Source organism: Helianthus annuus, chromosome 15, assembly GCF_002127325.2.
Source record: "Helianthus annuus cultivar XRQ/B chromosome 15, HanXRQr2.0-SUNRISE, whole genome shotgun sequence".
Lineage (NCBI taxonomy): Eukaryota > Viridiplantae > Streptophyta > Magnoliopsida > Asterales > Asteraceae > Helianthus > Helianthus annuus.
Genome location: NC_035447.2, coordinates 132,605,034 through 132,617,593, shown reverse-complemented (window position 1 = coordinate 132,617,593; position 12,560 = coordinate 132,605,034). Strand labels below are relative to the sequence as shown.

The window sequence follows — 12,560 nt, the reverse complement described above, 5'->3', positions numbered from 1 at the left end:
AAAAGAAAGTCAAGTATGTAATCTCTTCATCGTCCCGTTTGGTCGTAAAGCGAAATCGAACATTTTGCACATAATTTATTAGTTATTTAGGCATGCTTCGTTTTTAGTTAATTCTTTCGAATAAGTGTGTGTATATATATATATATATGTGGTCTATTTTTTACACATTTATAAGGGCGGTGGGGGTGGCAAGTTATAGCACCATGATAGCAAAAAATAACGCGTGGAAAAAAGAAAACTTCCACCGCCACCAAAGCATTCACGAGTGATAGGACCAGTTCCGTGATAAAATCAACGCGTTATGGGGTTAGCGTGATAAATGGATGTGAGGGGGTGTGGGGTTTATTGTTGGGTGTTGTGAGTGATGATCATTGCCACCAAAAAAGCTTGTGAGTGATGGAAAAATGGTTGATGACATGGCGGAACTTGATTGGGTGCTTGTGAGTGATGGAATTCTATAACTAGAGATCACCCCTACTCCCCTAACACATTTAATTCTTTCACTATTAAAAACTTTCGCTAATTTGTAAGCAATGACGAATATACACCTTTTATTAGATAAACAAAAAATAGGAACCACCAATCGTGACATCCACTTTTTTAAAAGCACCTGTACTGAAATTTTACGCGGAATTTAGGTATTAACTTTTTCAGATTTTGATCTGAGTGACACATGATGAGTTAAATTGATAAATAACTTATATACTTGATAACCTTTAATGCCAAAAACTGCTGTGGTGGAGTGGTAAGCTGAGAGACTTATGTTTCTAAGCCTCTTCGGTATGGTGCCGGAGAAGAGGACGTCGCCGGAGCAAGACCGAGGGGGCGGCGTGGGAGGACGGGCGTCACCAAGGGGGGCCCACATGCCTTGGTCCGTCGCAAACGGCTAAACTCCGACGGTGAGGACGGGACGGAGGGGGACGGAGGGGCGGCGGCGTGGGACGACGGTGGTGATGTGGCGGCGCCGGGGTGGAGGACGGATCCATACCGTCTAGCCTAAGTGACCCAAGATCAATTCCTGCTTTTCTCCATTAGTTTTCTGCGGCACCTGGTGACCGCACTGTTGTGCCTTTGGGCGAGCGTACACCGGGTTCTACCCTAGGTGAGGGTTTTCACCAGTTCGGAGACGAGTGTATCCCGATGTGGTGAATTTCGCTAGTAGCCTATTTGGAGGATTCGTTGACCGTTCAAAAAAATGCCAAAAACTATATTAATTGAGTATAAAAGATGTGTTCGATCCTAATTCGTCTTTCATACCCGATCACAAACGACCTCCGGGTTCCTATAATTACATGGTCGTATACGCGATATATAACTTAGTTTTGCTATCCAAAAAGGTTAGCCGTGTAACTTGTTGCTTGTATGGCTTTTGTTTCGTTGCATGTAAAGGCATTGGAAGTACCTTCACCTCTTTCTCCTTATGCCACAGCTACAATGGATAGCAATTTGTTTGTTTTTTTTTTTCTTTTCAATGTCTGCCAAGTGCAAACTAATATGTTATACAGAGTGAAAAATGAAATTCATAAACTAATTTGATTAATAATGTTTTGTATGTCGCATTCACCACGCCATTTCTATCTAGCCAGAATCCAGTTTAAGATGGTTCATCTCTTGCTTTATTTATATTTATGATATGCTATTATAAATTTATGATTCATCCAATGAAAAGATATAAACTATTATTTATCTCGTTGGCTGACGTATAACTAAAATAGTAGATTTCACCTGAAAACTCTGTATGTGCCAATTATGTAGGCGCGTATTCAGAGTTTTCTTGTAGCTGACAGTTTCGTAGTCCAGATATGACCAATAATTAGTATTACATCACTGTTTTATTAATATGTTTCTCAGTACAGTGACCTTTCTGAAGCAGAACACGCATTAATTTTAGATAAATTTCGCCATACAACAAGCAACTGGAAGCGAAATGCTGCTGTTCAGGCTGGAAGTGTAGAATGTGTAAAGGAAGAACAAAAGTGGTATATGATTGCGACTGATGCTTCTCTTCCTATCCTTGCTCATGGTTGTAAAAGTCCCGCTTAGGCTCCGAGTACTCCCCGAGTACTAGCTACAAGGTAGGCTGCCGAGGCCCGAGTACTGTTCCCCTAGGCCAATTACTCCCCGAGTAATCTCCGCCTAGGCCGAGTACTTCCCGAGTACTCCCGAATCCGACTAGGGAGCGCGCCTAGCGACTTTTGCAACCATATCAGAAGAATCTCTCATTAGTTCCACTGTTTCGATAAATTACGAATTGCGGACGAAAAAGGTAGCCTTTCACATGCCTGATTGCCTTCACATACTAATTATCAGTTTAAGAAAATATTGCACTATGATATACTATGGTAATTTGTGTGTGAAGTGAAGGTTAGAATTCCTAGTTTATTTTCACCGTCATTCCTTCTGAAAGTTGTTATGCATAATAGATGTTATTCATTTGCATCTGGTCTTCATTTAGTTTTCTGTATTGTAAACATCTTCTGTTACTATGATGTTTTATCTTCAGTTTAATGTCTTTAAATTAACTGTAATATGAATTATGAAGCATAGTGAACATGAAATCTAGGATGGCCCAATGCATCTCACCTCAGGGTGATTGTTTCTTACACTTAAAACAGAACTCTTAGTTATATTTCAGCAAATTATACATGGATTCACACAACAGTTCAAATATGTAAATTGACAAAACTACCCTTAATCCTCCATTTGTAACATCAAATTTTGTCCCATTTGAACATCCAACAATTTGCAAGTAGCAAAGATGAAAAGAGTTTCTTTGCTGCTGCAGACTGGTAATCAATGTCATCTAATTTTCAGGTGGATTTCCGTTTTTGGTTGAAAATCTATGGGTTTGATCATCTGATGTCAGGCTGGATTAGAAATAGGTACGATTACATGAAAACTGGTGTTTGATTTATACGTCGGGTGTGTGAATGAATCCTAAAACTGATGTCTGTTTGTTATCCATGGGTAGAGGTGGCAAAATGGGCGGGTATCTGGGTCTAGTGAACCCCCCCTCTTTTTTATGCCAGTTCATTCTAACCAAAAGAACCTGAACGTTCATTCTCATTCCTCCGTTCTTAATCCCTAAACCAAACACCACCTAAGTTTTGTTTTAACCAAAGTTGATGGCCTTTTTTCTATATATCTCATCCTCTACCACTGTTTAAACTCAGGAAACATACACGAGGTGAATGGCAACTTGTCTGGCTACAGGTTATACCTACAACTTAATAATACATTTTACCTTCTAGTTTTCTTTTTTCTTTTTTTTTTTTTTTTTGAAAGGCAACACAAACTTTTACAACCCAAAAGAACCCATAGCAAGATGCTACCGGCCAATTACACATGCAATACAAAACAAAAACAGAGAATAAACTACATTACGCCTTTCCTATTACACTCGAATGTTAAAACTACGCCATTCAACCCAAGAGATCTCCATGAATTTTGATCCGGTAACCACACAATCATACGCCATCTCTTTAATATCTTCTACTACCATGTGCTTATTCATATTTATACCTTAAAATCTTTTCCGATTCCCCGCCTTCCAAATATTCCACAACGCCACTAGATACACTGCACGAATAATCTTTTTCCTGCTACTTGACGCTTTAGGGTGGAGGGTATCGTTTAATCACTTAGGGTGTTTGAGTTATTCTCTAGCCAATAATATCATGCATGTCAAGTCCCCATTCCACTCCCCATTTTGCACTCAATCACTTGCAATGGTCATAAACCTAGAGAGTGGTAAAGAATTAAAAAAAATTGTGATTGGTTGAAAGGGGTTGGGACCCACCATTAAACCTCCCCCCCTCTCTCTTTCTACTCTCCTCTTCCCGATCGGTGTATACTCACCCAAGAAAGCACTCCCCACTCACCGATTGAACACCGGCAACCGATCACCAATCGGTGAAGACCAATCCTCGCATGTGTTTACCGAATGATACTGTCCACCCTTAAGACATTAACATACAATAACAGATCCTCTGTAGAATGATGAACTTGACCTAGAGGCGATTTTACCCATTACTGCAGCTGCTGCCAAATCTCTGAAGCATAACTGCAATTCAGCAATACGTAACCAGCAGACTCGACAAAACCATTACAAAAACTACAGTCGCTATTCTGGACCGGCATGCCTCTTGCAAGTAGCGCCGCTGCCATGGGGATCAGACCTGCAACTGCCATCCAAACAAATAGAATGGCCTTTTGAGTGGCAATCCTATTCCAATAAAACAATGTTCCAGCTGCGTTCATATCCACGCCACCTGTTAGCTCTCCACTAACTGTTTTTGACCAAGTACCCTGGGCCCGGTTCTTCTTTCCAACTCCATACATTCTTTGTCTCCCCCATCTTCACTCGGTGACCTTACCCACTTCCAATCCCATAAAAGTCCCCTATTCAATTTTATGTAACAGTCTTGTATTAAACTTCTTTTATCAGCAGCTAACTGATATAATAGAGGAAACTGATCACGTAGCGCACCCCCTTCGACCCAATTATCACACCAAAACAACGTTTTATCTCCCATATCTACTTTATTTCTTAAACTACCAAACACATTGTCACCTAATTTTGCGCATTCTTTATCCATACCCATTATTTCCTTCCATACACCTGCGTTAGTTTTCTTTAGTGGGAAAGAGGATACATTTCTGGAGTTAAAGTGCAAAGTCTTTATCACCTTTACCCATAACAAATCCGGTTCCGCTTTCATCCTCCACCACTTTTTTACTAGTAGAGTCACATTCAACTCCTTAATTCCTCCTACCCCTAACCCACCAAGCTTTTTTGATGCTACAACCTTTTCCCATTTGATCCACCTTAGCTTCTTATTCGACCCGCATACGCCCCATAAGAATTTCCTTCTTATACCCTCCAATGTTTTTAATAGGGCCTTATAAAAAGATAAATAATAGTTTGGTAAACTACCAAGTACCGACTTAACCAATGGTAGTCTACCAGCAAATGATAGAAGCTTCGCTTTCCAAGAAGACAACCTCTTATTAAACGTGTCAATAACATCTTTCCAATTCATAATCCTATTCATATTCGCACCTACCTTTAAACCTAGGTAGCCCAACAGAAAACTCCCCGCCCTACACTTCAAGATAATCGCCATATATTCCACCTCCTCCACTTTTTTTGATTAACCTTAACCCCGATACTAAGTAAAAGAGACTTAAGATTCTTCTAAGATTTTTTATATTACCTTCCTCCCAATACCCCATGAAGATCCTTTCATCCGCGAAAAACATGTGGGAAATATACTGTCCATTATCTGGAAACTTCACCCCGAAAACAAGTCACATGCTTTAGCACTCAACATCAAAACATGAAGTGCCTCCATCGCTATTACAAATAAAAATGGTGACAAAGGATCCCCTTGTCATAACCCCCTTTTGTATTGAATTCTCTGGACGGAGAACCATTGATAAGAATTGATGCCCTTCTGGAAAATAAAATACCTATAATCCAATTACGCCATTTCGTCGGAACCCCATATGTGTTAAAGTAGAAATAAGAAATTTCCAATTCAACGTATCATAAGCCTTTTCTATATGCCCAATTAACTACCTCGTTTAGGATTAATGGGCCATCTACTATATTCCTCCCTGACACAAAAGCGGATTGCTCATCTAACACTACACTTTTTATTACCATTTTCACCCGATTGGCCAAAATTTTTGAAATGATCTTATTAATCATACCAATCAAGGAGATTGGCCTAAAGTCTGACATCGATACCGGGTTAGGGATTTTTGGCAAAAGACAGATAAAGGAAGAACTAACCGATTGTTGGATGGAACCGTGCGTGTGAAACTGTCTCAAAATATCCTCCACAAGCGGTTGAAACTCTCTCCAATATTTTTTTATCACAGCGATGTTATACCGTCGGGCCCCGGAGCCTTTTCACTTCCACATTCCCATACACCCCTTATCTCATCCGCCGAAAACTGCTCAACCAGCCCTGATCAGTTTTTTGAATCCCTGTGCCGACATTCTAGGTCTCAAAACTCCTTGAACTTCTTCTCAAACGCTAACCGAAACTGTTCTTTGACCAGTTTCGGGTCCGACACCCCAAAACCTTCTAGTTTAACAATAAAGTCTTGGTTCTAAAATGGCCCTACACCATAAATGTAGATGGGATTCTGATCAATATGGTGGTCAGGGGTGAAGTGGTGACTCTTACAAGCACTGAGGAAAGCAGCAGCCTCGTGATTGCCGAAATGCCCATTAATGTAAGTGTCTGCACAACTTCATGATCCTTAATGACATAACCACATAACATACATCTTATAATACTGCTGCTAATTGAAGTTAAATGTGTTTCATGAATTTGTATTTGAGTTGGTGATCTTCTCTTGAACAGATTTTTAACATGTACCAAAGACATATTTCATGAAGTCCGGACACCATTGTCACCTTCCTGCACTGCTAGATCTTGGTGCTACCTCTACCATTGTTGCACCACCATTATTGCACGTTTTTCGTCATCCTCAACACATTATTCCATGGTTAGGTTTTCAATGGCAGTTGGTTCCAGGTTCAGGTTCTGTTTTTTTTTTTTTTTTTTTTCTTTAACTTCAATCAATATTGTTTCTTTAAGCTCAATAGATTTTGCAGGCTTTTTATGACAGTGAGGACTTATGTTTTTTCTGTTATTGAGTTTGTTCGTTTTGAATGATGATTGTTAACTTTCTTGTAGTTGTTATCATCCAGAAATATATGAAGTTATTCAACACATGGATACAAAAAGTATGTATAAATTTTGTTTACCAGTGTCACGTAACCAATATGGACCACCCTGATCTTAATGCTACGAAATTTGAAAACAAAAATGGACATGTATAGGATTACAACCTTTTTAGCAAACTCTGCAACCATTTGGATGGCAACGAACCATTACAACTTCCCCTTATGTGGATCCACACCACGAGCTTGTTATAGACACCAATGTCAAGGTCCAGAAAAGAAAATATTTTTAATAACATGTGATTCTTTAGACCCTTTCAATGATATAACAATACAGATGGCATAACAACATTTAATGATTGTAAATATAATTGACAGTTTGCAACGATTCACAAAAGGCCGTCTATCAAACGTTGACCCCTATTGTAATGTAAGCACACGCGATTAACGGCCAACCATGGATCGACTCAATCAAGAACCAAACTCTAGTTTTGGATTTCTATTCATGATAACTTTATTTTCTTGATAACAATCAACTCAATCAACTAGAAACAAAGGAGATTAGGGCGTGATTTCTCACCCTATTCGTTCATAGAATGGTTTTGTTATGTTCTAAATGATTAATTATAATCATAATTCCACTGTATATTGTTTGCTTATATAACATGATTCGCATATATAAACAGTAGTTTTTCTTCTTTGTAACAATGATTCACAACCCCTTTGTTCTTTGTAAAAAATCCGGTCGGTTAACCGGTTATCAGATAATTCGGTTTCTGTTAATCAGTTAATTATTTACTTGGTTTGGTTAACCGTCCATGGTGCTAATTAAAACAAAACTAGTCGGTTACTGAGCCGAAAAAACACACTAATGAACCAGAAGTATCAAGTAGTCTGAAGGCCATGAAACACTAAAAGTCTCAATGGAGACTTCAAAGCAAAGCTTTTGAACTGTATACTATTGTTCTTGTATATAAGCAATTTATCGACCAATATACCTGGATTCTAATGTAAGCAACAACTACTGAATTTATTTATTTTTTTATGAAACTTTCTGATTTAACTCACTGATGGATGTAGGTAATATGAGACACTACAGACATAATTTAATCGAATAATGTTACATGCAGAAAGATCAAAAACTGATATTATGTTCAAATGGAAATGGTTTCGATCTTTTATTGAGCTTAACACGTACATATGTTTAATATGTTCTTTTGACTAGAACTTCAATCAATTTCAGGACCTTCTGAACTTACACGGAGAGTATACATGGATGACAAGCAAGTTCTCAGAAATCAACCAGAGAGAAGTTCGTAGTTAAGGGTTCACTACTAAACAAATGAGTATCACCGACGAGAATTCGTTGGTTAAAGTCCGTTGGCTATATGGGCATGGGTAATTTGATTTTGGACGGATTGCCGACAACTAATTTAGCGCGGGATTACTAACAAGTCATCTCTCCAGTGGTAATATTCACTTCTCTGGTTTGGTTTTTATCACTTTTCAATATGTGTTGACTGTGAACTGGTTCTTGAGGAGTCACAGCCCGTGAACCAGGCAGTAGCCTACCGTTTCATGCCACCAGTCTGGGCCGGTTTCTGCTCAAGCGTCGGATCATCAAGGTAGAAAGTATAAAAGCTACTACTTTTCATTGAATAAAGGATTACTAATTCAGTAATTATTGTTCATGGGTCATAAGTTGTACGGTCTAGAAATTACAGTTTATCATAAGCAGAAAACACGGGTAACATTCTTTTGATAGAGCCTGCCTACCCTCTCACAGTTTATCAACCTCCTCCTGAAACTTGTGTTCATACTTCTCAACCTTGTGTTTCAAAGTACCCGCAATCCCAGCAAACTTTATAGCCTCTTCCCTCAACTCCTTTAGCTTTGCTGCAACTTTCTTGATTTCGTCTTCGGCACGTCTATGTTCGTTTCTTGCCTCAACATACTGCTTTATATCCACTGCAGCTTCTGATTCAAACACAAGGGTTGCAAGTGTATGTACCTTATCTCGTAAAAAACCGACCTTCATGCCCAAAAGCTCAAAAGAATTCAGGGACTTCTCCCATCTATCAATGTCTTCTTTAGTTATGGTGGTGATCTTGCATCTTTTGATCTCATCAGCAATTCTTACAATTTGACCAACCATACCTGGTAGTAATGTGCCATACAAATCTTTAGAAACACCGTCGTGAAGGTATTCTTTGTTACAAATGCATAGTTTGTAGTAAGCCATTCTGACATCATGGGGAAGCTCGTGGTCGATGCAGACACCTTTGACTATGATATGGAAGTCTTGAAAGGATTTGACCTCCTGGAACGTAAGATGGCGTTCGGACGGTATGGAACATTCTAGAACCTCTGGACCGCCCTCTTCGCTATTGTTTCCTGAATGTTTGGTGTGATGGCCACTAGGAGGAACAGATCTTGAAGAACGCACAGACTTCTTGTGCTTTTTTCGGGACACAGTTACTGAAAGCGATTCTGGATGCTTCTTTTTCTTTGTTTTAAGAGACGGAGTAACTGTTTTTATCATCTATTAATTCTCAAATACAAACACAAAGCAAATGACCAAAATTGAGTATGCAAAATTCAAAATAGTTACCTGGAGTCGACTGTTCTGTATGTGCTGCCAAATTTAAAAGACTAAGAGCATGACCCGCTTCACTCGAGTCATTGACGTCAAGTATGTAAACCTACAAAAGTAAGAACATTTGAAATTAGACAAAAGTAAGAGCATTTTAAATTAGACATTCGAAAGAGATGCCACCTTAAATTTTGTACTTTCTACTAATTGAAAGATCAAAATGTCTTCTATACTCAAATTATGTCGAACTACAAAGCGTTTCCACCCTGCACTAATCCCATACTTGTATGCAATATATTTGACTTCAAATTGCGCTCCATATTCATCTTCAAGTACAATTGTAGCATCTTCTTTTGGTAGATATGACTTGCAGAAATGAAGCGGAAGGCCCTACAAACGATGGAGTAAAGAGGAGGGGGGGGGGGGGGGGGTATTTTGTTTGGTCATTTTTCTTGATAAAAATTGATTGAAAGCAGTTAAGGACAGAGGCATTACCAACCAAAAACCAGAGATGACTTGTGAAGTACTCATCGTCTTTATACAGCTAGGGAAGTCAGTTCCAAGACTATTCTGAAACTCCACTGCTCGAATCATAGCGGGTGAACTTGGGTCCGGCGTTTTGAAGCCTTTAATTGGAGACTTCTCTCTCCACAAACTGTATGCAAAAGAGATGACCGTTACTTTTATGGTTTATATAACAAGAAATAACTATAAAGCAAGCCTCACCTTAAACTTGAACTTGAGGGATTGCTTAGTGCCTGTTGATGAAACCATAAACAGTAAGTTCCAGGCCATGTACAAGAAACAGTTAAAGAATATCAACATATAGCAGAAAAAACGGTATAATCTGATAAGTACATAACAGGCAATTGCACTTTATGGGCCATGGGGCATCCTAAGCAAATGCAGGTCACTCCATATAAGCTGCAAAAGTTCTACGGCACATGCAAACAGGAAAGAGAACAAAGTCCCAAAGGGTTTATTTCTTTTTTGGTTTTTGGTGCTTACATCTCTTGACTCTATATCAAAAAAATCAGGACCCGGAAGATCAAGCCAGAAAAGGTTTGTGTTAGACAGGTAACAATGTTGTCAAACAATGAACTCTAACTAATTGATGTACGGTTGTGCTTCCCCATAGCTGTTGAATCCTTAACATGAAGCTAATCTTGCACATAAAGCCTAGTTTTAAAAAGGCTCACGGTGCTCCGAGGCGTTTAGGTCCAGAAAGCCAAGGCGAGAGCTTCACGTACATGATGCCTTGCTCTATATTACATCTCATTATCTCTATTGCATATTAAGCATCTTATCAAGTAAACCATTTATAATTTCTCCATCCCGTTGGTTGTTTTAACATATGTGCCTCCTCTGACAGAATTTAACCAATTTTGACACAGATGTGCATGAGCTGCCGTCTCAGCCTCAAGGCCTGAGGAGCTTTCCAGATCGCCTTGTGTGCCTCACACGATATTTTAAAACCAAGACACGTAGTTTGATTATGCTAAACACAGTAGATGCAAGGTGAAGAACCTTCAAACGGGCAACCGAAACAGCGCCCTTGGCCAGGCGCAGGCAAGGGGGCAAGTCAACAAAATTTGGTATTAAACCGATGTGCGACTCGGAGACTGGAACCCCCAAGTTATGACATCGCAAACTAACAGCCAAAGAGTCATATTTCGAACAATTAAAATCGAATTCGCCTGTAATTTATAACAATTCTAAACCCTTTCAACTAAATCATAACTAGCTAGATTTAACATCATAACAACAACAATCATAAAACTAACTGTTCCTAAATTGGCAACAACATCAACATCCATAACTAGATATAAAATTAAACCAAAATCTTACATCAGTTTCAGAACCCTCATATCTCTTGGGCTTCCGTTTCTTCCGTTTAACCTGCCAAAAAACAATCAGATCCAGTGTTCACCAACACACGTAAACAAATCTATTAATAACAAGTAACCAGATATTATTAGCGGTACCGGTGCAGAAGCGTCGGGAAAGTCTGAGGTTTTCACCGATTGAGCGGAAGTTAAGTTGTGTTCAGCAGGATTCGGTAGATTCAAGTCGGTTATGGGGAGATGATGATCGGATGGTGCTACGGTTGAGTTGAAATCTCCGGTGACCGGAGACGCCATAACTAAGGGTTTTGATCGGAGAGAGAGCTGCAAGTGTGTTCGACAACGGCTATGTTCCACGTGTGAGGTTCTTGGTGAGAATGAGGCTCAAATTAGAGTATTGTGATTTTATCAAATAAAGAATGTTAGTGAAACATTAAACCGAAAAGTAGATACAAACATGTTAAGTCACACTCACACACATGGTTAAGTCGTGTTAACTTACAAAAATTAGATAACTCGTGTTAACTTATAAAAATTAGATTGAAATGTGAAATGTAAGGTTATAAAATGAATAACTAAGTGGACTTACGGCCTACGAGTTGTGACGAGGCTGTTAATTCGTTAAACTACAAAAAATAGACGTAAAAACGTTGAACAGACATGTGAGTCACAACGTTCTAGCTTGCAAAATTTAGACCGAAAAGTAAGGGAAATAATTTGTAAAGATGAAAAGTAAAAATACCAAAGTTGAAAGTAAAAAAAATGTCAGTATTAAAATTGAAAAACGCTTTGTAATAAATTTATAAAAAGTGAAAAGTGTATGGATTAAAAGAAAAAAGAAAAAAAGTATTAACAAAGCACAAAGTACAGAAAGCATAACTAAATTGGTAATTAATATATTAATATATGTAATATAAATAATTATCACTCACTTTATATATCATATTATATCATTAGTTAAATCACATTAAATCCTATCAATACAACAATAACCCTAAAGCCCATTAACATTAGGCCAGGTTTGGCCTATGGGCCTGAATGTTTGCATTCATAACACTCCCCCTCAGACCTTTAGAAATACACATACACTGTTAACATTATACTACTAGATAATGTTTACATGATTCTTCAGGACCGATGTTAACTGATACTGCAGGACCAGTTATGTTGGCTCATTAAAACCTTACTAAGAAAAACCCAGTGGGACAAAACTTAGTCAAGGAAAAAGAGTACATACACTGTGTATATTGTGGGTACATTACTCCCCCTCAATTTTACTTGTATATATTGATGATGTTGAATCCAATCTTCTGTGAAAATTGCTTGACTTGATATTTGGCGCATTCTTCTTTGATTTGAGTGTTGTTGTCTACATTGTTTTCATACAGTATGGCTTGAGCTTCTCTTGATCAACTCTAATCTA

At 38.6% G+C, this 12,560-nt stretch overlaps 1 protein-coding gene across 1 annotated transcript; it reads right to left on the bottom strand.

The window, feature by feature from the left end:
• Nucleotides 1-8,328: 8,328 nt before the first annotated feature.
• LOC110912511 (B3 domain-containing protein Os01g0234100) lies at nt 8,329-11,542 on the bottom strand. The gene is made up of 7 exons (XM_022157250.2): nt 11,279-11,542; nt 11,142-11,192; nt 10,020-10,051; nt 9,789-9,948; nt 9,477-9,683; nt 9,312-9,402; nt 8,329-9,229 (listed from the first exon to the last, which is right to left on the bottom strand). Exons 1-7 carry the CDS (start codon nt 11,432-11,434, stop codon nt 8,481-8,483), a joined length of 1,446 nt encoding a protein of 481 aa, XP_022012942.1. The 5' UTR covers nt 11,435-11,542; the 3' UTR covers nt 8,329-8,480.
• Nucleotides 11,543-12,560: the final 1,018 nt, after the last annotated feature.